The sequence below is a fragment of the Mytilus edulis genome, chromosome 10, assembly GCF_963676685.1.
Source record: "Mytilus edulis chromosome 10, xbMytEdul2.2, whole genome shotgun sequence".
Classification (NCBI taxonomy): domain Eukaryota; kingdom Metazoa; phylum Mollusca; class Bivalvia; order Mytilida; family Mytilidae; genus Mytilus; species Mytilus edulis.
This window is the reverse complement of record NC_092353.1, coordinates 44437961-44461331: the sequence shown is the minus strand read 5'-3', so window position 1 is coordinate 44461331 and position 23371 is coordinate 44437961. Positions and strand designations below refer to the sequence as shown.

The following is a 23371-nucleotide window of genomic DNA, read 5'->3' as shown; positions in this document are numbered from 1 at the left end:
CAATTTCAATTTGTTTGTCTCAAAAAAACTTATGACTTGGAAACTTATTATTGCAATTTTTCTTTACAGTTGTTTGTGTTTTTCAGGGATGTTTGTGTCATTGTCCTTTCTCCCCTCAAAATAGCATCACTAACTATTACCCAATAATTTAATGCACCTCTGGTTTACTGCATACTGGTTATTTCATAATTAGCATTATTCTCTGTGGTTATGGAAATAAATGGTAATTATGTGCATTAATTGTGGTTTTATCATTTCATTCTTACTAATCAGCTTTCTTGTTAAATATAAAGATTCATATTTGCCCTTCCTATGAAATTCATAACTTTCATTAAAATCTGTCAAACCCTCAGTGGGTCTGCAACTTCTGTAGTAGTGTTGTGATGGCTGCCCAAAAAAGTTCGTTTATCAGTAAAATACAGAAAAAAGATAAAATTTAACCCAGATTACAAAGAAGCTTTAGTCCAACATTGTGTTTGTTAAGATTTTTAGGATGATATTTCAGTGCAAAATACTGTCCCTGAATTTCTTCCCATGATTATATTTTACAGTGAAATACTGAAGGGGGTAAGAGGGGTCCTGATTCCAAATCCCGGGCTTAGAAACACGAAATCCCATGGTTCTGAATTTAAATAAATTTAAATATCGATATCAAAAATTTGAAGAAAAAAAATTCCCGGATCCCATAAGGGTCAATCCCAAAAATATGAGCTTAAAAACACTTGATCCCGGAGTCCCGATAAAGGTCATACCCCCCTCAATACTGTCCTTGACAATAATTCTAAATCAAAGTATTACATTAGGAATCCTATGCCATGAAATTGTAAGTCTTACTGGAATCTTTAAATACAATTCTTGAAAAGTATGTGCAATACTGTGAAATGCTGCTTCATAAAAATTCTCACCTACAGTATACAAGCATGAGGCATGCACATCTTTATATTCTTGTTAGGCATATATATGTTTTTATATATCAAATATATAATACTTTGATGATATACTTGTCCAAAATATTAAATGTCCTTTCATAAGACAAAACTTTGTGACACTCCATCCATGAAATTTTGTCTCACTATACACAAAATATAAATTTGGATAACCTCCCTTTAACAAGACAAAATAACATATTGTCCAATATAAACAATATTTCATACAAAATTTTGTCTTATGCTGGCAGTGGCAGATCGAGAACTTTTTCTAGGGGGGGGGGGGGGGGGGGGGGGCTCCAGTCATGCTTCAATGATTCCCTATATAATCAACCAAATTTTTCCCATGCAAGGGGGGGGGGGGGCTGGACCCCCCAGGATCCGCCTATGGCTGGACCTTTTTCATAGATGGAGACAAAATGCAGAGATATATAATTGTGAAATATTGTGTTGGGGGACAATATTTTCTCTATTTGATGTATCTAACTTTCAACAGAAAATAATGGTTAATGCAGGATAAAAGCTTTCAATAATTTAGAAGGGAGATTGACCTTTCAGCAATTTACCCTTATCAGCAAAATATTATGATCTGTTAATATCATGAATTCAGTAATGTATTCCACTCCATTTCTAGTGAATAACAGCAAGCATTTAGCACAATTCTTCTTAAACAAATACAAAAAGAAACCCAGAATATGAAGAAGGTTGGAAACAGGGATGCCAGAGGTATGGGGCTCAGGGGCTGGGGGTTGTGGTAGACCAATGTTTAGAGTAAATACTAGTAAAAAAGCAATGCATTTTTCATATATGAAGCTTCATAAAGGGGAGGGGGGCTTTGTATAAATGATGTCTGGATGAACTACAGATACTTTAATGCTCAAACAGCCAAAATAACTGTCTTTCAGCATGAATTGGCATTCTCATTGAATAAAAATAACTCTTTACAAAAAATGTACCACCCTCTACAAAAAAATAAAAATATGTGATTACATACCAGATTATTAAGCAGGACAATGAATAACTACGTATCTCACAATTTTTACAATAGATAAAGAAAGTTTGAGGAAGTTTTTTTTTTTTATCAACATTTTTATCTAACAAAAATGAATACTCATCAAAATAAGTGGAAGCCTCAGTTTGAATGATATAAATAAACAATCTGACCTGTTCCTGGTATTGTGATATACCAGGTATCAATATCTCACAGATAAAATCCTATGTTTATATTTTGTTTATCCTTTAACATTTACATGGATTGTTGTAAACATTTTCTAAATATTTTGCCAATAAACTAATAGGAAATTGATTATTTCCTGATAAACTTGATAAACTGAAGTGCGATGTGTAACATGAAACTCTGAAATATGTATCTAAGTGCTATTAATGAAAGGATATTGCATGTTAATGAAAGGAAGAGTTATGCAACAAAGGATATTGGCTTCTGAAATAGTATATGGGGCAGAATATTGGAATCAACCATTTACATTTCTTTCTTCATTATTTTTCTAAATAAATGTTAATTTTATGCACAATTCTTTGAATTTTAAGGAATATGCATAAGTCAGGTTTTTAGTAGAGTCCTTAATATTCATCATATTAGATATCAAATTCTCTTCCTAGTTTAAAGTCATATGGGGATACAAATTTCAAGTTTTCAATATAATACTTTCTGTCGATTTTTTAAGTGTCTGGAATTGTAGTAAGGGAAGTTGAAGTTTAATTTAGAAAAGCACATCAGACGCACCATATTTATGAAGTGTTATTTTCATAAAAAGAAATGGTTAACAACATAAATTTTTGATTGCAATCATGATTACAGATTGGAACAGTAAAAGGTATAACATCATGATTAGAGATATAAGATGACAATCATGATCTGTTGATCAGAGAAAATGATAGCTAAAGTATGTAGTAATTGATAATAATCAAAAGTGTTCAGGTACCATAATTACAGATTGTAGATAAGAGATTTGTATTTGAACTACTAGTACAAAGAAATTGACTGGAAAATAGTCAATGAGGTATCTGAACAGAGATACAGATTGTGATTCAAGACATGAATCATGATCAGAAATTTGACTGGAATCATGATTAGAGATGATTAAGTTGGAGGTATAACTCCATACTGGTATGATTGCTAATGAGACAACTATCAGTGGCGGATCCAGCCATTTAAAAAAGGGGGTGTTCCCAACCCAGGACAAAAGGGGGGGTTCCAACTATATGTTCCCATTCAAATCCATTGATCAGCCAAAAAAAAGGGGGGATGCAATCCCCCGCCCCCCGGATCTGCCAATAACAATCCACTATAAAGAGACCAAATTAGAAATTAGACATTTACTATAATCTATATTCTGGTTATTTTTCTACTGTCCATAAATACCAGGTTAATAAGTCAGAAAAATAGTTGGTTTACAGCTAGTATATGTCTACCCAAGTATTTTCTGCTGGTTTTATTCATTCAATATAAAGCTAACTGTGTTCAGTGGATTTTAAAGCATTTTGAAGGTTATAATTTTCAGGATCATCGACCTTCACCTCTTGATAACTGGAAAATACCACTTTAAAATTGTCAGACAGATAACTGAGGACACACCTGTAAAGATACACCTGTAACTAACAATATCACAATCTTTTCCAATTACCTCAGACCTATAATTACATAACAATTGTTTAGGAGGTTGATAAATCTGCTTAGCTGTGTCACAACAAGGCAATATATCTGAGTTAAAAGTACATTAGAGAGAGAAGGTACTTTTGTTTGAAGTTGGCCCAACTCCTACGACAACAAGAGGTTAAATGTTAAATGTAGATGAAGTTAAAACAAAATAGATGTTAATTGAAATGCACCTTATCAACAAATATGTCAAGATAGATTTATTGTAACACAATACTGTTGGATAGTGAGTGCTTCACTTTAAATTGAGGAATATACAAGAAAATGTATGTTATAACACTCTAATGTAGGTGGAACACTCAAATTTTAAACTGTTGTTACATTCTGTATTTTACAGTAAGTTTCATTGAACCCATTCTCCGTTTAAGAGGGGGTAGGGGGGGGGTTCCGAGGGTCCTGATCCCGAAATCCTGGGCTTAAAAACATGAAATCCTGAGATCCCCATTTAAAACAAGAGTGCACACACTGAAATGTCTCGCCTTCTATACTAATCATTGATATTATGTTGATAGTCCTAAGTATAAAGCTAAGCTTTATTACAACTGTCACATAAACTTAACATTAACCAAGATAACTAAACAAAGACCAATGAACCTTGAAAATGAGGTCAAGGTCAGATGAACCAAGCCAGGCAGACATGTACAGCTAACAATGCTTCTATACAACATATATAGTTGACCCATTACTTATAGTTTAAGAAAAATAGACCAAAACACAAAAACTTAACACTGTGCAATGAACTGTAAAAATGAGGTCACGGTCAAATAAAACCTGCGCAACTGACATAAAGATCATAAAATATTTCCATACACCAAATATAGTTGACCTATGGCATACAGTATTAGATAAAAAGACCGAAACTCAAAAACTTAACTTTGACCACTGAACCATGAAAATGAGGTCAACGTCACATGACATCTGCCCGCTATATATGTACACCTTACAATCATTCCATACAACAAATATAGTAGACCTATTGCATATAGTATGAGAAAAATAGACCAAAACACAAAAATTTAACTATAACCACTGAACCATGAAAATGAGGTCAAGGTCAGATGACACCTGCCAGTTGGACATGTACACCTTACAGTCCTTCCATACACCGAATATACTAGCCCTATTGCTTATAGTATCTGAGATATGGACTTGACCACGAAAACTTAACCTTGTTCACTGATCCATGAAATGAGGTCGAGGTCAAGTGAAAACTGTCTGACAGACATGAGGACCTTGCAAGGTACGCACATATTAAATTTAATTATCCTATTACTTATAATAAGAGAGAATTCAACATTACAAAAAATTTGAACTTTTTTTTCAAGTGGTCACTGAACCATGAAAATGAGGTCAAGGACATTGGGCATGTGACTGACGGAAACTTCGTAACATGAAGCATCTATATACAAAGTATGAAGCATCCAGGTCTTCCACCTTCTAAAATATAAAGCTTTTAAGAAGTGAGCTAACACCGCCGCCGCCGCCGCCGCCGCCGCCGCCGCCGCCGTAGCCGCCGCCGCCGCCGGATCACTATCCCTATGTCGACCTTTCTGCAACAAAATTTGCAGGCTCGACAAAAACTAAAATCCCGACATCCCAAAATTAAAAGAAAAAGGAATTACTGGATCCAGAAAGGATCAATCCTGAAATCCCGAGCTTAAATACACCAGATCCCAAGGTCCCGAAGAAGGTCCTGCCCCCCCTTGTTTAAGGACTTAGAATTTACAGATTCATGTATCAAACAAAACAAACTATGACAAGGTTTTTGAACATTTAATGACCATACATGCTCAAGTTTTTTTAAGGAGTAGTATATAGAATTTTTTTAAAACTTGTTGACCCCTTTTCTATCAACTTATGTGACTGCATGTTGAAGGTTCATTTATGAATCTTGTTTCATACAGATAGTCATTTTGTTTTGTTAAATTTGGAAAAATAGTTTTATTCTTTGTAAAATTCAATTACAAGATACATATTAATCCATATTTGTAACAAATCTTCTGTAATAGTTATAACTAACTCCTTCCCACAACATTCTTTATTCAGTATTGACAATTACTTATCTACTCCCTATGCATGTAATGTATTTTTAAAAGGTTTTTAACGTCATTAGTTAATCAATTATGTATGTAATTATCAATAGTATTGTGATGGCTTCTGACCATCTGTTGCATTCCTAGATGCTGTAATGCCAGACCTTGTTAGATCTGTCTGATATGATCTGTCTTCGTTTCCTGACAGATATCTTATGCTTCCAACTATACTGAGTAATCAAACAGACCTTAATATTATATTAAATACTACCTGCACAGAAAACAGATGTTTTATCAATTTATTTGTATTCTTCATTTAATGAAAAAGTCAGCACTTATTAACTTTCAGTTCGCATGAGAACTTCTATAGTCTTGACTCCAACATTATAATTGATAGTTTTTCATCATTGTATGAATTTAAAAAAAAATGCTTAATATAAGGAGTTTACTTTAAATGTTTTAAAGATACATGGACAAATAAGATATAAAAAGATTGAATAACATGACTTTTCTTCAAAGATGAAAAATGCTAAATGAGAAGCTTGCAAAACAAAACTATTTTCTAAAGAATGAAACCTTAACCCCTTTACAAACTTGTCATATATCAGACGATCACATTGAGATGAAATTTTACTCTTTGGAAATTTTCATACAAGAATAAAAATACTATCTCTGCCTAGGATCATATTGATAGAAATGCAATGTTGCTTCTAATTTATTCTTAATGTCATGTTTTTCTTTGCACACAACCCCCTTTATATATCATATAATCATATTGTGCATATTGTTGTTGTAAAATGATGTCCTTTATGGGTTCTTGATCAGAATAATATTCTTATATTATCTTATCTAATATCACTCTCGGTGATAATGCAATGCTATTCCTAGAGAATTAATTAATTCTTTGAAGTCAGATTTAATGCTTTCTATATTATCTATAGTCTTTTGACAAGTAGTTAATTACCAAGAAATAAGTGATATACTTTGCACTTATATAAAAATATCATTTATACATGAGAATGACTGGTCATAGCCCTTCTTTATAGAACATAAAGTACACCATCATTATCTGATATATAACAGAATTGGATGCCAAAGAGGCTGAAAAGAAGCCAAGACAACAAATTTCCGACATTCACTTTACCTTCTAAAGAACATGCAGTAGGTAGATCAGGGCAGCTACCTGTACAAATCAGGGCAGTTACCTGTACAGATGAGAGCATTTACCTGTACAGTTGAGTGAAATTACATTACATAATGACAGGAAGATGTATTTGTAATTTGTAAGATTTTTAATTAATAGACATTCAGATAGGTGCTAATACAGAGGAATTCAGGAGGTTTACAAGCCTGGTATCTTTAATGAGTTTACAATACCTAGAGAGGAAACATACAAAATAGCTAACGATTGAATGTTTTCTTTCAGGGTGGTGCAGTACCAAATGGTGGCAACATTGGAGTGTATGAATAAAAAGTTCTAAAGTGCCTAAATCATTCACTTACATGTCTAGATTTTCAATATTGACATGATAATTTTAATCATAAGAACAAAATTTTTGAACAAAAGCAAATTCTTATAAGGGACAAATGGATCCGATAGCTACCTATAATAACAGCTGTCATAAACAGCAGAAAATAAGAAATCATTTCAGAGATTATTCCTATGAAGTTGATTAGGAGATCTAGTTGGGCAGTTTAAGCAAAGTTAAAAAGGACTTTTATATAACCAACCTTAAATACACAATATCTCAACATTTGATTCAGATAGGGTAAAGAATTATCAAAATAAATAAATTGATTTCACATATTATTCAATTGAGGTTTATCTAGCACAAAACAGTGCACATGTCTTTATATATATAGTGGGTGTCTTAATCATGATACATCCGTCAAGTCTGATGTTTCTCCAACAGAGTAAAATACAGATAACTTGTTGTGTCCATAGCATTCCTTCTACATGATAAGCACAGATTTCAGAGGGGAAAAAAGTTGAAGAAGGAATTAAAATCTGTTCTGGTTGACATTATTTTCCATAAGCCATAACAAAATGGTGAATTTGATAAAAACATCAATCTATACTAGTCTAGCTATGTTTTTGAATAATTCCATTGATTTCAGAGCCATATTTGTTGGAAAAAATAGATTGACTATATAGGAAATCAGTGAAGAATGACTGGAGAGGGCCCCCTCTTAGGCAGTCAGTAGGACGACCCCACTTATGAAAATTTCTAGATCCGCCACTGGATTTCAAAAGACTGTTGAAATAGCTATTTGTTTTACAACAAACAGACAGAAATAACATATAGTGAAGACAAAAGATCTCAGTTCTTTTGGCTATGTATATATAAGCAAATAAGACATCAGTCAACCCATTTTTCTGCCCATTGAAAAAAATACATCATTAAAAAAAACAGACAAAAGATAAAGGTCTTAATGACCACTATTACACTTTTATTTATCTACATCTTTTAATGGGAACACAGGTCAAACTTTTCACCTGCAGGTCACCTGTTACTTTTTATCGGACAATTGTATCTCCGAATCCTCCCAGGTATATGTGACAAATTACATGATAATAAAGCAGTAAATTTTTATTATTTTGACAGAAGATATGACACCCCATTGTACATATTTACTTTGCTGTTCAAAAGAGGCTTGACCAAAGTTGTTAGGTTATTGTAAATTAATAAAGTTTTAAAAGGAAGAATTAAAACCCTACATTCTTTCATCACATAACTATAAATCAACACACCTTCACAATTAGGTAAAAAGTCAAATACTCATATTTTAGACTTTACAAAGAAGTTTAAATAATTTTGACAGAGTACTTAAACATTTACAATTGTCTGTTAAATCCAAGATTTTTACTTAATCTTTCAAAATAAATACTTTTTCTTTACTTAAAGAGGTTTTAGGAGAGATATAAACTGTATAGAAAAATCATAAAATAGAACTTTAGTACTTTGTCTAGCTGGGGAGGTAAGGAATGTGTCATCATCTGAATACACTTAAAGTTTGGAGTATTTTTTAATTTCAGAAATCTTTGAATTTTTAGTATTTGCTTCCTGCAATTGCTTACAAAAAACTATCAAGGTTAAAAGATCAGTCTTTCATGTTCTCTTATCTTGAAGTAGACTCTTATTTACATTTAATCACACACTAAAATAATTTGTGACAAGTTGACATGCTAGCCACATGTTTTAAGTACATTATAAGGAAGCTTTTTATCTTCAGATTGCGGATCAAACTTATTTCTTTTTATATAAAGTAAATACTGAAAAATACTTTCTATCAGAAAAGTTTGATACAATCAAGGGTAGGTAATTGAGGATGAACTTATAATTACACAAATAATATAAGTCTGATTATTTTCCATCTTCTATTCAAATTTAGTGATTCATATCACAGGAATTTCCTACTGCTAAAAACTTGAAACAATTATCAATCCTTAGTGTGTTAAATACAAGATATTTGTTGCCTTTGCGCCAACTGCAATATTTACTGCTAAGCATGACAGACTACAGCCTGTTTAAAAATGTTCTATTAGTTTAAATTCTATCTTTCCCTTCAAGTTATTGAATTTTTCTACCAATTTTCGTTAGAAGTCATCTTGAGATTCAGAATCTTAATTAATTAATATGTTGATTAAAGCTTGTAAAATTTAAAAGATATAATGAAATTTAATTTGTATCATTACAATTTTTTTTTTAAATTTGTCACAATTACACCCCCCTTTTCCCTTTATTCTGGTAGGGACCAAACAAGTTGTTCCCTTATCGCACTGAGGTCGACCAATTTCCTCCAACTCAACTGATAGCTATCTCTAGGGCCAGAATTCCATAATCCTTATATGTCATCTTTAAAGGAATAATTTTTATGAAAACAAAACTTGGTACAAAAAGCACCATTTTATAACTCTATATTTTAACATAAATGTTATATAATATCAATTGTATTTTAATGATAAATTGAAACCCTTATAATAAATATGACTTAAACGCATTGTAAATTTTAATTTGACTTTCAAAACGCAAATAAAGGCATTGCCATTCAACAACTTGAAATATTTGTTTCTTGCATGTATTCATACTTGTAAAACTTATCTGATTTACTATATAAGTTTGTGAATAAAATTATGTAATAAAAAAAACAACAACAATGGGCTTCGAAGAAAATGTTGACCTTTTATGAATACCCTAAAAATAGTTATTCAGGAACATGCAATATTTTGCATATTTATCAGAGTATTTAAAATCAATGAATACAGGTACCAATCCTTGGAAAACACTCCTCATCTTAAAGTTGTGTCATTTTGTATGTACCCCTTTTTAATCTAAAGCCAAATCACATATTTTACAATCTGTTTTCAAGGATCGCAGACTTTGAATAGGATTCCTTAAATCAACTTGACATATTAAGTATTGTTATTATTAAATTACAGAAGATTACGAAAGTTAATCCCCTTGTAGTAGAAGTAAACATTAAGATCAATATTCAAATTTCTGAATGAAATTTTCTCAAATATCATCAAACAATATGTTCATATTAAATACCTGTGGAGCTTTTTCTTCTTCCAATCGTTTAAATACATCCATGTCTGTCGTGGATTCGACAGCTGACATCTTCAAGTCACCCATTTTAAAACTTTTTGAAAATAAAATCACTTCTTAAATACAGGTAAAATTTATAGTAGTAAAATCATTAAACCGGAATGACTCATTCAGTGTCTGATAGAAAGTACAGTACTAAGCTGTTGTAAACTATCTTGTTTATTGATTTAAGTGTCCAGCCTACATTTTAATTATTCATGGAAAATGTATGTCATAGGTAAGAACTAGGTCAAAGGGATATTGATGGTTTTGTTCTAATTTTTTTTATCAAATGACATATATTCATTTAAACAAACACAAAAGAAAATAAGGTATATATTTTTTTTTTTCGATCATGCTTCTTTTAATTGGTTCTGTTTTTAATTAAAACACATATGACAGCCTCAATTATTGACTGTTTATCTTTCTTTTTTTTAAGTTGCAAAAAAAACAAACCACAACAATTTCACTTTAATAGATCATGCTTTAGACTGATGGATCAAAGAAAATATGTGTTTTATCCTGACCATATAAGGCCATATTTTGGAATGGCAAACCCTAGACTGATCATATGAAATTAAAGTTAAAAAAATTAAGAACGTATATTCAAAATTACATATTCTTTATATTTCTCAAAACTTCAGCCCTTAAAGAACTGTATTTTACGACAACTTCAGCCTATGAAGAACTGTATTTGAACACTCTAAGAATGTTCATTCATTCACACTTCCACTGAACATAAAACACCTACAGTTAGGAAGGTATGATCATGCCAGTACTTTATTTTTAAATCACTCTACATGTAACAGCTACAGTAAGGAAGTTACAGCCATGCCAGTACTGTATTTTTAGACCACTTCACATTCTACAAGAGATAAAGTTTATCCAGGTAACACCTGTCTCCGGCCCTACACAGGGTAAAATCTAATTGGTAATCCCTCATCCTACTAATACTACCTATACAGTATGTAAAGTCTTCTGTTGTCATGCTTAATTGAATCTGTCTTATTTACCTTTGGGCTTTAACCATATAATTACAACAATGTATTTCATTATTGTATAAAAAAAATGGCATTATTTTTCCTGTCTGTTTTTTATTTACAATACCTTAGGTGTAAATTGTTCAACTGGAATGATAAAGTATTAATTTTCTCAGGCAATAGAAATATAGTGACCGACATACTATTAATGTTTTAAAAGTGTATATAGACATGCAACATACTTATTCCATACTGATACTGATATATATTTATAACCATTGATTTTTCAATTAAAAGTTATCAGCAAGATTGATTTGATATAAAAAATTATCAGCTTAGAAAATCAATACTACTTTTATCCATTTATAAAGCGAGCAATCACTAATAACTTGGAAGCTAAATATATGGATAATGAATAGACTTTTTACAAGTACTCCTCGTTATGCTGCCTTGGTCACACCCTCCCCCAATTTAAGATGTTTTTGTCTTAAATGCCATTTCTATGTATTCCTTTTGTTGTTGATTCAATTTGTGTTCTTTTCTTATTTAAAAAACTAAGTTTCTGCTGTTTTAACTGAAGATTATTTCTGTGCTCTTCTGGATTTGTATTAAAAGAAAGTTTTCCAGAATTTTTTTCTTTTCTCTTCTTTCATTTTTGTCTTTCCAAGGTACATTTATAATCAGTGTATGTATGGATTAAAAGATTCTATAAGCAAACAATAGTTTGACAAAATTGCTCTTGTGACCTTGACCTTTTATTAGGTAACCTCAAATTCTAAAATATCCTTCTTTTTTTTTTTTACATCAAAGAGCCTATTCACTAAAGATTGGTAAATATCCGAGTTACGAATGAAAAATATTATCTGGAAAGAAACTTCTCTACAATTAAATTCCTTTTTACTGAGTAAAAAAATTGAGTTAGGCTCTCTTTCCTTCCAAGGGATATTTTCAAGATATTATTTTGGCTAAGGTAGAACATATAAATTTGAAAAGTTGTCATCAGTAAAATCTGGTAAAACTTCATTCTAGTGACATGATCACATCAAATCAATAGGATCTTCCCAAAGGGACATTTTCAAACTATTTTTTTTAATGATTGTATGCAAAGTTCAAGAGATATTATCCATTAACCTTGACCTCATTACTAATAAACGTTATTTTAACTGAAGGCACTAAAGATTGGAAAAGATCTGATACATAACACAAAACAAATTGTCTACAAACAAAACTTTCCCCAAAATTTTAATCTATGAAGGTTAGCCAAATTGTTCAAGATATTATTGGAAGCTTTAATTGTGCCCCCATTTCAATATATCAATTAATTTTGTGGCCTTGACCTTTGAATGATTGACCAAAAAACTTAAGCTCTACAGAAATTATCAAACCAAGTTAAAAGTACAAGATATTGTTTTATGACTCGAAAGACTTGTCCAGAAACTGAAATGTTGACATTGGTCATTCATTCTTATTCATATTATATGAGGAGTTCAACTAGGTTTGAAAATGCACAAAATCATTATTTTTTTTACATCATCTTCAAATTGTGCTTTTGAGCCTATAATGTACCTTAAAGATAATATTTGTTTTCAAGGCTAATTAACTCAAACTCAATTTTTTTGTCAATATTTCAAAAATCACAATTATTACAATAAATGCATTCAATAATTTCTGAATTTACAGTCCCATTTTCAAGGAATTACTGATTATAAAAGTTGAAATGTCTTCATTCCATATATGGTATTAGAGAACCCAAAAAAAATCTCACTGATAAAAAAATCAAAATAACAGATTAAGACCTTAATATCATGTAGAAGAATAAAGGCTAGTTTGCTTGAAATTTTTTGAGACTTTTTCACAGAGTTGCAGATTAACAAACTTTTAAGCAACATCATCAACATCACCAAAGGCGACAAATCTCAATGTGTTGCTGAAGCTGGAAATAGTGGGCAACAAAATAAAATATTTCATCATGTTATGACTATTAAAATATAAATCTTTGTGCACTTATTTCATCCTTTCAAAAGAAATACATATAGACAAGAATTTTTAAATTTTAAGTTAAGAAGATCCAAAGGTAAAATAGTTAACTTGTATTGGAAAGTCATTTTGTTTAACTGACAGAAGTATTAAAAACTAAGATCAAGAAAATCTCATGAATATTATTTTTTGAATTGGATTTTTATACACTTGTTAAATTACCAAGACAATTAGAGTTATTCCCCTTTCTATATAAAATTAGCAATTATTCTTCATTTGAGAAAGAGATTGCTAACTCAGGTTCTACAGACAGGTTTTATCAATTATTTCATGTTTTACTTATACTTTACTAATTATTAGCTCTATTTATACAAATCTCAAAGGAAATGATAATAAAAGAATGTCTAGATTGTAATAATTTTCAGTTTTTGTTATTGAGAATACATTTATACAACAAATATGTTCTGTTATTGAAGATGATGAGCAACCTCTTAACTTAAGTTTTTTTTAACAGAATAACATACTCAACTTCAAAGAGATCTATTTTTGTTCCTCAAACTAATGCCATATGATGTAATTAATATAATTACACAGAACTAATAATGATACATTTAATGAGAAACATGAGAAGTGTCAATTTATTTATTTATTACCTACCTAGACAATAAGTACTTCATTATTATTCGTTGGATACCAATTTTCGTGCATTTGGTGGCTACAGGTGAACCACGAAATTATATGTTCAACGAATGACAAATTTTCTGTAGACTTCTATGTAGACTTCATCAGAACCACGAAATCAAATATTCACTAACATGTTGTTTTCCCTTATCCACGAAAATTGGTACCCACGAAAATAATTGAATCCACAGTAAATTAAAATTAATCTAATTTTTCATTGTATCTATTTTCATGGTTTGGTGGCTTTGGTACAAGATTCCTATAACACCATGGTTGATTTGACAACTGATTGATTGATAAATTGTTTGATTTTGCAGCATCTAATTGCTATATAGTGACAATCAGTTTCTATTGATGGAGGAAGCCAAAGTTCCAGAGAAAACCACCAATCTTCTGGAGAAAAACAAACAGTCCTATTCAATTAAGATGGGAGTCAAACGCACCTGCCATATGCAGGTTTCAAACTCACAACTACTGAGCAATATATTTGGTAATGCATACTCGGTAAGCTATGCTTTCCTTGCTTATATACATAATAACATGCCCAATGTACTAGTTTGCCTTGCCTGACAACTAGAAGAGAGTAGTAATGCCTTTACAGTCAGGCATCAAACAGCCATTTTCCGCTACCGTTAGTGTTAAATTTTACCAAGATTCATCAAAATATCCTTATCTTATTTGTCAGAGGATTCAAATAATTATCGTTACCGTTATTTTTGGAAAAAATTTAATGTGATTCGTCAAAATCAATAGATTTTTTTATCGTAAAAAAGAAAGTGCATATTTTATCGTCATACACCAAAAATTACCATTAACATCATTTGGCAAGAATTTTTACTGTTATTTGTCATGAAGGTACCCCCATTATCACCCTCCTAAAAGGCTAGTTCAATATGAGCTGTATTATCCTACAAAATTCATAGCTTGCTTTTAACAAATCTCTTACCTCATCGCAGGCAGGACATCTTGGACGTATTTTTTCTGCATAATGTCTTTCGCAAAGAAGTTGTTTGGCATGACATCCATACACTAAATCCACCAAGAGTTCTTCACAAGTGGTGCATACAAAACAAGCAGGATGCCAACATACATCTTTACCAAACTTGGGAGCAAAGACAACTAAATCCTCTCCTTGTATTTCTCCATGGCAGTGATAACAACTCTGTAAAATATCAATAAAATTGAGAATGGAAATTGGGAATGTGTTAAAGAAACAACAACCTGACCAAAGAGCAGAAAACAGACAAAAGCCAACAATAGGTCTTCAATACAGTGAGAAAATCCAGCAACCGGAGGCTTGCTTCAGATACATATTTACAAACTATTCATTTTACTACCTATTCTTTCCTCAAGACAAGTTATTGTTCATGATGAGTTGGATTTATGAGAGAAAAGACTATTGTTCACTTTTTTTCACATCAGTTGGAGCTATTCTTATTTCATATTCTTCCTTTTGACCTAATTTTCAATAAATGATTTTTATCAAAATGTTTTTTCGCAAGATTTGTAAAGAGCAAAATACTGAAAACATAACATTTGTTTATGCTTTTCATGTTTTTGTCTTTTGAGGTTGTTTTTTTTTGTACTGGGTAAGTTGGTTTCAATTATTTAAATTTCTCTGTTTAATATATTCACAACATGTCACCAATCAGAATAAAAGTATTTTTTCTTCTTCTTTCAGTTTCTAGCGAGCCTTAAATTTTTGAAAATTATTCATCGAAATCAGAATAATTTATATGGTAACTGGTTCATTGTTCTAAGATGCATAGCGACCTCCTAATGTCGTTTTAGGTTTTTTTGAGTTAATGTCTTATTCATGTTTACACATACTTCATTTCATACATTTAAGTTTTTAGTAAAATCCCTCAAAAAATTAGTCTAGTACAATAAATTACTTTTTTTATTCAAGCAACTCCAAAAAATGTGCTGATGAATTTATGTGCGTTTTGAGAAGGATTTTAAATTTCAATTTAAAGCAGCTTAAATTCAACGGTATTACAAAAGAAAACTAATCCTGAAATTCTTGAAAAATAGGAAGTTAACTGTATTCATTCTAAGACAAGCTAAATGCAAGATGATTAATTTAGTATTTTCCGAATTTTCAAGCATATCTTTACCGTTTCGTGTTCTGATTCTTTAACAAGTCCAATATCTAAAGCTATACTGTCACGTAGTTCTCGAAAGATATTATATTCCTTTATTTCTATGTCGTTATGAATCATTCTACAGTGAACATGAGCTAAGTCTTGTTTTGGCAGTTGTCGTATTAATTGTAGATCTCTGTATCGTTCACCAGCTGAACCAATTCTTGGAATTTTATGATTAGGGAGTTGATCCATGTAATCTTCTACCTGCAATGAAAGACAAAAATAGTAATAATTTAATAACATGACTTAAAATGGGGAAATTGTAGAAATGGAAAGACTTAAACATCCAGACTAATGAGTTGATAGCTTGTTTTGATTGGTCTGAATGCTGCAAATTATCAACACAGGTTTATGCAATGTAAAAAAATATTATTCAGATCAAAAACTAAATTCAGTAAAAAACACTTTTTCATATCTTCATTTTTCCATTATTTCAAGTTAATATATAAGGAAGAACAAGTATGCGTCCCAAGTACATGGATGCCCAAAAGATCATATCATAGGGAACATGTTTACTAAGTTTCAAGATGATTGAACATAAACTTCATCATAAACTACCTCAACTTAAAACTTTAACCTAAAGCGGGACAGACAAACGGATGGACAAATGGACGAACGGACAGACGCACTGACCAGAAAACATAATGCCCATAAATGGGACATAGAAAACATAATGCCCATAAAAGGGACATAAAAAACAAAATAGTCAAAATGTTCAATTAATATATGGACAACAAATTGTTTTTTTTTCTTCTCTCATCTAATCAATATTTTTATTTCTTTCAAGAAACAACTTGTCTTTTTGTGCACACTATTCACTATTTCAACAATTTTTAAACAAATGTTGTCTTCATCTCTAATTTATTGATCATCTGTACACATTTGACAAGCGACGACATTAAATTTTAAAATTAGATTGTCATAAATTAGATTGTCATAAATGTCGAAGATGTAAATTCATGATGATAGCAGCATGTCAGTAGATTTTAAAATTGAATTATTTGAGAACTTTGACATAAAAAAAAACCTCCCCCATGCTTACTTTTTGTTGTTGCTTTGGATTTGATTTGATTTTTGGTGTTTTAACGCCACTTTAAGCCCCACATTTAGGCTATTTCATGGCGGCCAGTTTTTATTGGTGGAGGAAGCAGGAGTGCCCGGAGAAAACCAACTACCTAAGTCACCTTTGATAGGAAAACTGACAATCCTAGTCAATCAAGATTGGATTCAAGTGCACCAACACGAGCGGGGTTCGAACTTACAACCTCAGTGTTGACTGGCTAGTTATTACAGTAGTAACTACTTAGACCACTCAGCCACCGAGGCCCTTCATTCTTTGGATACTGATTCAATATAGTTTATTATCATATTTGAAACATTATGTTTTTCTAATGCACTCTTATAACTATGCTATCCATTAATCTCTAAGTTTAAATTATGGACTTAAAACACTACTGTCCCAGGTCAGAGATACCTTTGAGTGTTCACAAATATATTTACCCCGCCCCGCCACATACTGTATGTGCCTGTACCAAATCAGGAACCTGCAATTCAGTGGTTGTAGTTTGTTGATGTGTTACATATTTGTTTTTTATTCATGGTTTTGTACAGAAATCAGGCCAAAGATTTCTCGTTTTACATTTGTCATTTCAGGGCCTTTTATAGCTGACTATGTGGTATAGGTTTTGATCAATGTTGAAGGCTGTACAGTGACCTATATCTGTTAATTTCTATGTCATTTGGTCTATGATGAAGAGTTATCTCATTGGCAATCATATACATCTTCTTATTTCTATATTAACCTGCCATATTCTGAATGTGCATGTCCCAAGTCAGAAGCCAGCATTCCAGTTGATATCGTTGGTTTCTGTTTTTTTTACATTTTTTCATATCATGGCAATGTATAGCTGAATTAATAGATTTAGCACTTTTATAGGCAATACAGTGATCAAAAGTTACTTAAATCCGCATCAAATTGAATTTAGTGGACATTTGTCTCATTGGCAATAATATCCACATTTTCTTATTTCTAATTTAAAGTTCGCTGCAAAATGCTAACACAGTATAGTGTGCATTCTAAAAGACCAGTTTTCTCTGAGGCCAACCATGCCTATTCTTTACCTGTTCAGGACTCAACGCTGGTGGTACCCAGGTGTACCCTAACGATACAGTATCTTCATGCCTTTTGTTTACCTGTTCAGGACTTAACGCTGGTGGTACCCAGGTATACCCTAACGATACAGTATCTTCATGCCTATTGTTTACCTGTTCAGGACTCAACGCTGGTGGTACCCAGGTATACCCTAACGATACAGTATCTTCATGCCTATTGTTTACCTGTTCAGGACTTAACGCTGGTGGTACCCAGGTGTACCCTAACGATACAGTATCTTCATGCCTATTGTTTACCTGTTCAGGACTTAACGCTGGTGGTACCCAGGTATACCCTAACGATACAGTATCTTCATGCCTATTCTTTACCTGTTCAGGACTCAACGCTGGTGGTACCCAGGTATACCCTAACGATACAGTATCTTCATGACTATTGTTTACCTGTTCAGGACTCAACGCTGGTGGTACCCAGGTATACCCTAACGATACAGTATCTTCATGACTATTGTTTACCTGTTCAGGACTCAACGCTGGTGGTACCCAGGTATACCCTAACGATACAGTATCTTCATGCCTATTCTTTACCTGTTCAGGACTTAACGCTGGTGGTACCCAGGTATACCCTAACGATACAGTATCTTCATGCCTATTGTTTACCTGTTCAGGACTTAACGCTGGTGGTACCCAGGTATACCCTAACGATACAGTATCTTCCTTTGTGGCACAATTGAGTGGATCATCAATCCGCTTCCATCCTAGTCGATCTCGCACATTAACAAAGTTTAAGTTGTATATGTCATGTAATTCCCTTGGGCACTTGCAATTTTGACAGGTGTTTCTAAAAGAATAAGAAATACATTTTACGTAACATAATTTGTCTAGCTTATAACTTTATTTTATATGAGATTGCCTACAGACTTATGAACACACACAAAATTTAAAAGTTTTCCTCCACCCAGAAAATTGGTATCCATGAAAATAAATGAATTACCTGTACCATGTAAGGGCTTTCAATATAGACTTAAGCCAACCAACAACCTATAAATCTCTAAAAAAATCTATTGCATTGTGGAATCCATTAATTTTTCTTACTACAAATTGTAAGCTTCTAGAAATTTTCAGTCTGTTGTTCACTGAATGGATGGAACAAAAATTTAAAGAAACACATATCAATAGATATACTAAGGTTTTTTTTAAAACAAATAGATAGGGTATTACTATATGCATATACAGTACTATACTATAACCTCTTCAATATGCATTCTTACCAATGGGAGATAACTCTATAAATTGAACGGGATTTTTCTTTAGATTTTGTGTTTTTATATTTTGAGTCCTCCATATGTTTATTATTATTTTATGACAACATACATATATTTAAGATACTATGGTTAGTAGAGAGTGAATTTAAGTCTTACCAATGGGAGATAACTCTATAAATTGAAGGGGATTTTTCTTAAGATTTTGTGTTTTTATATTTTGAGTCCATCATATGTTTATTATTATTTTATGACATCATACATATATTAAAGATACTATGATAAGTAGAGAGTGAATTTAAGTCTTACCAATGGGAGATAACTCTATAAATTGAAGGGGATTTTTCTTTAGATTTTGTGTTTTTATATTTTGAGTCCATCATATGTTTATTATTATTTTATGACATCATACATATGTTTTAGATACTAAGTGAAGGATTCTCTACTTTTAACATGTTTAACACTTTAGTAAATCACCAGTGGGTGTTAGCTATTTTCAGACTACTACTTGAGCAACATGTGTCACTATTCACAAAACAGTTAAATCGAAAATGGGAAATTATAGTTTTTGTTAATTAAATAACATCTGCATCTAAATCTAACTTAGATTTTCTATTAATGAATTTTTCAAACGTATACATTTTTCTTAAACACTTTACTTACTCAAAAACATTTTAAAACAAGAATGTGTCCATAGTACATGGATGCCCAACTTGCTGCTTTAAAAAGAATGTTTCCATAGCACAAAGATGCCCCATCTGCACTATCATTTTCTATGTTCAGTGGACCATGAAAATGGGGTGAAAACTCTAATTTGGTATTCAAATTAGAAAGAACATATCATAGGAAACATGTGTACTAAGTTTCAAGTTGATTGGAATCCAACTACATCAAAAACTACATCGACCAAAAATTTTAATTGGACAGAGTGACGAATAAACAGACAGATGACAGAGGGACGAATGAACAGATGCATAGACCAGAAAATATAATGCCCATAAATGGGGCATAAAAACAAGGATTGAGAAACACTTATGAACCACATCAACAAACAACAATCACTGACCACCAGGCTCCAGAGTCCTAACTGTTAAAGACCCTGTTTACATGCTTAATAGGTGAGGTATAGGTAAGATTTGATTTTTGGTGTTTTAATACCACTTTTAATCACCGCTTTTGGGATATTTCGTGGCGGCTAGTTTTTATTGGTGGAGGAAGCCAGAGTGCCAAGAGAAAACCATGACCTTTGCTAGGAAAACTGACTATCCTGGTCAATTTAGATTGGAGTCAAGTGCATCCCCGCACTAGCTGGGTTCAAAATCACTACCTCAGTGTTGACTTGCTAGTGATTAATGTAGTAACTACTTAGACCACTCGGCCATGAAGCCCCGTGAGATATACGACATCACTAGTTAAAACTTAAAACAATATGTGTAAGACTTAAGTGTTCTAGCTCTACCAGTAATACAAATGCAGACATACTGTGGATTCATTAATATTTGTTGGATACACATTTTTGTAGGTACAGGGAAACCATGAATTGAAATATTCAACAAATTACACATTTTCTAAAGGAATGAATGCAGACTTTGCCAAAACCACAAAATAAAATTTCCACAAATATTCAAGTTTTCCTCAAACCACGAAAAATGGTATCCATGAAGATAAATCAATCCATAGTATCTGAATATAGATCTTATAAACATGTACCTCCATTTGTGTCGTGAAAATCCAGAACACCTTTCTACACACGCTAAACATGGCTGTCCTTCATCAACTTCTTCAACTATGATCTCCTGGAAAAAAAATTAGATGAATTCATTATTTTCATATCGATCTTTATTTATATATGTAGAGAGTCTTATAATATTGTAACATTGTGACATTTAAATTTTTACAACCTGATTTTGTACATCAGCATGATTTTATGTATTGTTTTTTATCCTGATGACGATGCCCTAGGTACCGAAACATGTCGATCAATAAATTTCTGCAGCAGTCCCTAAAGTGTTGTTGTTATAAGACTCTTCATTTTATGTTTTTTATCATAATGACCCTGCATACCCGAGGTATCCACTTTATGGACTCTACAGTACTACAGATTCACCAGGTGTTGGTTCACTTTCGTTTGTAATTTATTCATATATATACAGTTAGTAACACTTTGCTGTGAACTTTTCAATTCTTGTTGAAGAGGCATATGTAAAATTTTCTCCATTTATGAAGTTTGCTGACAACGGTAAATTCCACAAGGCTTAGGAGCAGTTCTTTATATAACTTTACAAGACATCACTTTTAATAATTCACATTGTTAAACTTTAGGTCTTAAGATTATGTTACCATGAATGCATCCTCTTTTAACTTCAAAATTTTGTTAGAAACATTGTTGAATTCTGTTTGAAGAGCCAAACAGACAAAAGATACTTTCATAAGTTTTTAGAGAACTCTGATGTTTCAATGTGTTGTTTTAAAACATTTTGCCATACTGTATACATACATGTATACTAATTTCTTATGAACTGAAAGATGCAGAGTCAGCATTTCTCATCAAATATTTTTTTAATTCATAAAAGATGAACATTCATAAAAACTAACAACTTTAAAAATTCCACCCAAGCATAACTAGTTATGCAGGTGTTACAAAATTAAAGAAATATATAATGTTTCTACCTTCTAAAAATTTATTTCATCTTTTTCCATGGATTGCACATCTCTTTGATTTTTTAACGATTTAGCTTCACAAGTTTAGACAAAAATTTCTAGAACTTCAAACATGCTTATATATATATATACTATGATGTGTGGAAAATAATTCACTTTCTGAGATTATCTGGTGAATTTGGAGGTGAGATTATCTTGTGAAGTTTGGAGGTGATCATTAAGTGATTTAGATTTATATAAAGATATGAACTAACTGTCCTCAATCATTCATATCAATAATGTGAAAAACATCATCATTATATGAATAGTAATTTATCTAACAGATAATTTGTTTAATTATTTCCTTCAGCAGACGGTCATTTAGCTACCTACAATTTACATAAAAAACAAGTATTACCGTATAGCGGTTTATTTTCGCGGGATGTAAATTTTCGCTTATTTTCGCTGATAGAATAAAATCGCCAAAATAAATTTCACCAATTTAAAAGTGTACATGCAAAGGTATTGATAAAAAAAATTCAATCTGCTAAAATATTTTTACCTTATTCATTGAAAACCGCAAAATTTTACACCGCAAAAATAACCCGATATACGGTATAATAAAAGTACTATAACCTCTTAAGCTGCCATCATAATCCCATTTTAATATCATATGCTATTTCTCTTAGATTTGGTTAGAGCTAATGGCTAAAACCACCAAAATCTTTCCTGTCTTATATAAAAATAAGACGATGTGGTATGATTGCAAATGAGACAACTCTCCACCAGAGACCAAATAGCAAAAAGACAACATGGCCTTCAACAATAATCAAAACCAGTGACTTTTTTTATATTCTAATAAAAGGAGTAAATTTAAGTAAATCAACAGAAGATGCTGTCTTTTTTCGTATTTTACAATTCTTTGAAGTTTGAAACCCCCATAAAAGTGTACAAAAGAATTTTACATTTAAGTGAGTTAAATTTAACCATTCCAGGAATTTGAACAAGCCATGCAAAGAAAGTCTTGGAAAAAAATGTTGCTAATCCTACCTAAGTGTTAAAACCCCTGCTGCATTATGCAGTAAATAAAATCAAGAACGAAATTGGGGTATGTGTCAGAGACAACAACCTGACCAAATTGCAGAAAACAGCCGAAGGCTACCAATTGTTCTTCAATACAGCGAGAAAATCCCGCACCCAGAGGAGTGTTTCAGCTGTAAATGGTAGAAACCTCGACTTTTCTCTCTCTCGAGATGGTCATGGACTCCTTGATTTATAATCAATTTAAATCGTAGATATTCTTCTGACATATCTAATTACGACTTCTGTAAAACTAATAATCAATTTGTC

The 23371-nt window shown here is 31.8% G+C and overlaps 1 protein-coding gene across 10 annotated transcripts in view; it reads right to left on the bottom strand.

The window, feature by feature from the left end:
* The window catches only part of LOC139491274 (four and a half LIM domains protein 2-like), an 86604-nt gene that overhangs the window by 27511 nt on the left and 35722 nt on the right, over nucleotides 1-23371 (bottom strand). For 9 of the 10 annotated variants that reach the window (XM_071278826.1, XM_071278822.1, XM_071278824.1 and 6 more), the window contains 4 exons: nucleotides 21092-21177; nucleotides 18780-18960; nucleotides 15981-16214; nucleotides 14810-15025 (listed from right to left, as the gene is read on the bottom strand). In XM_071278826.1, coding sequence (XP_071134927.1) covers nucleotides 14810-15025; nucleotides 15981-16214; nucleotides 18780-18960; nucleotides 21092-21177 — 717 coding nt within the window. The other variant, XM_071278827.1, reaches the window with a different exon arrangement.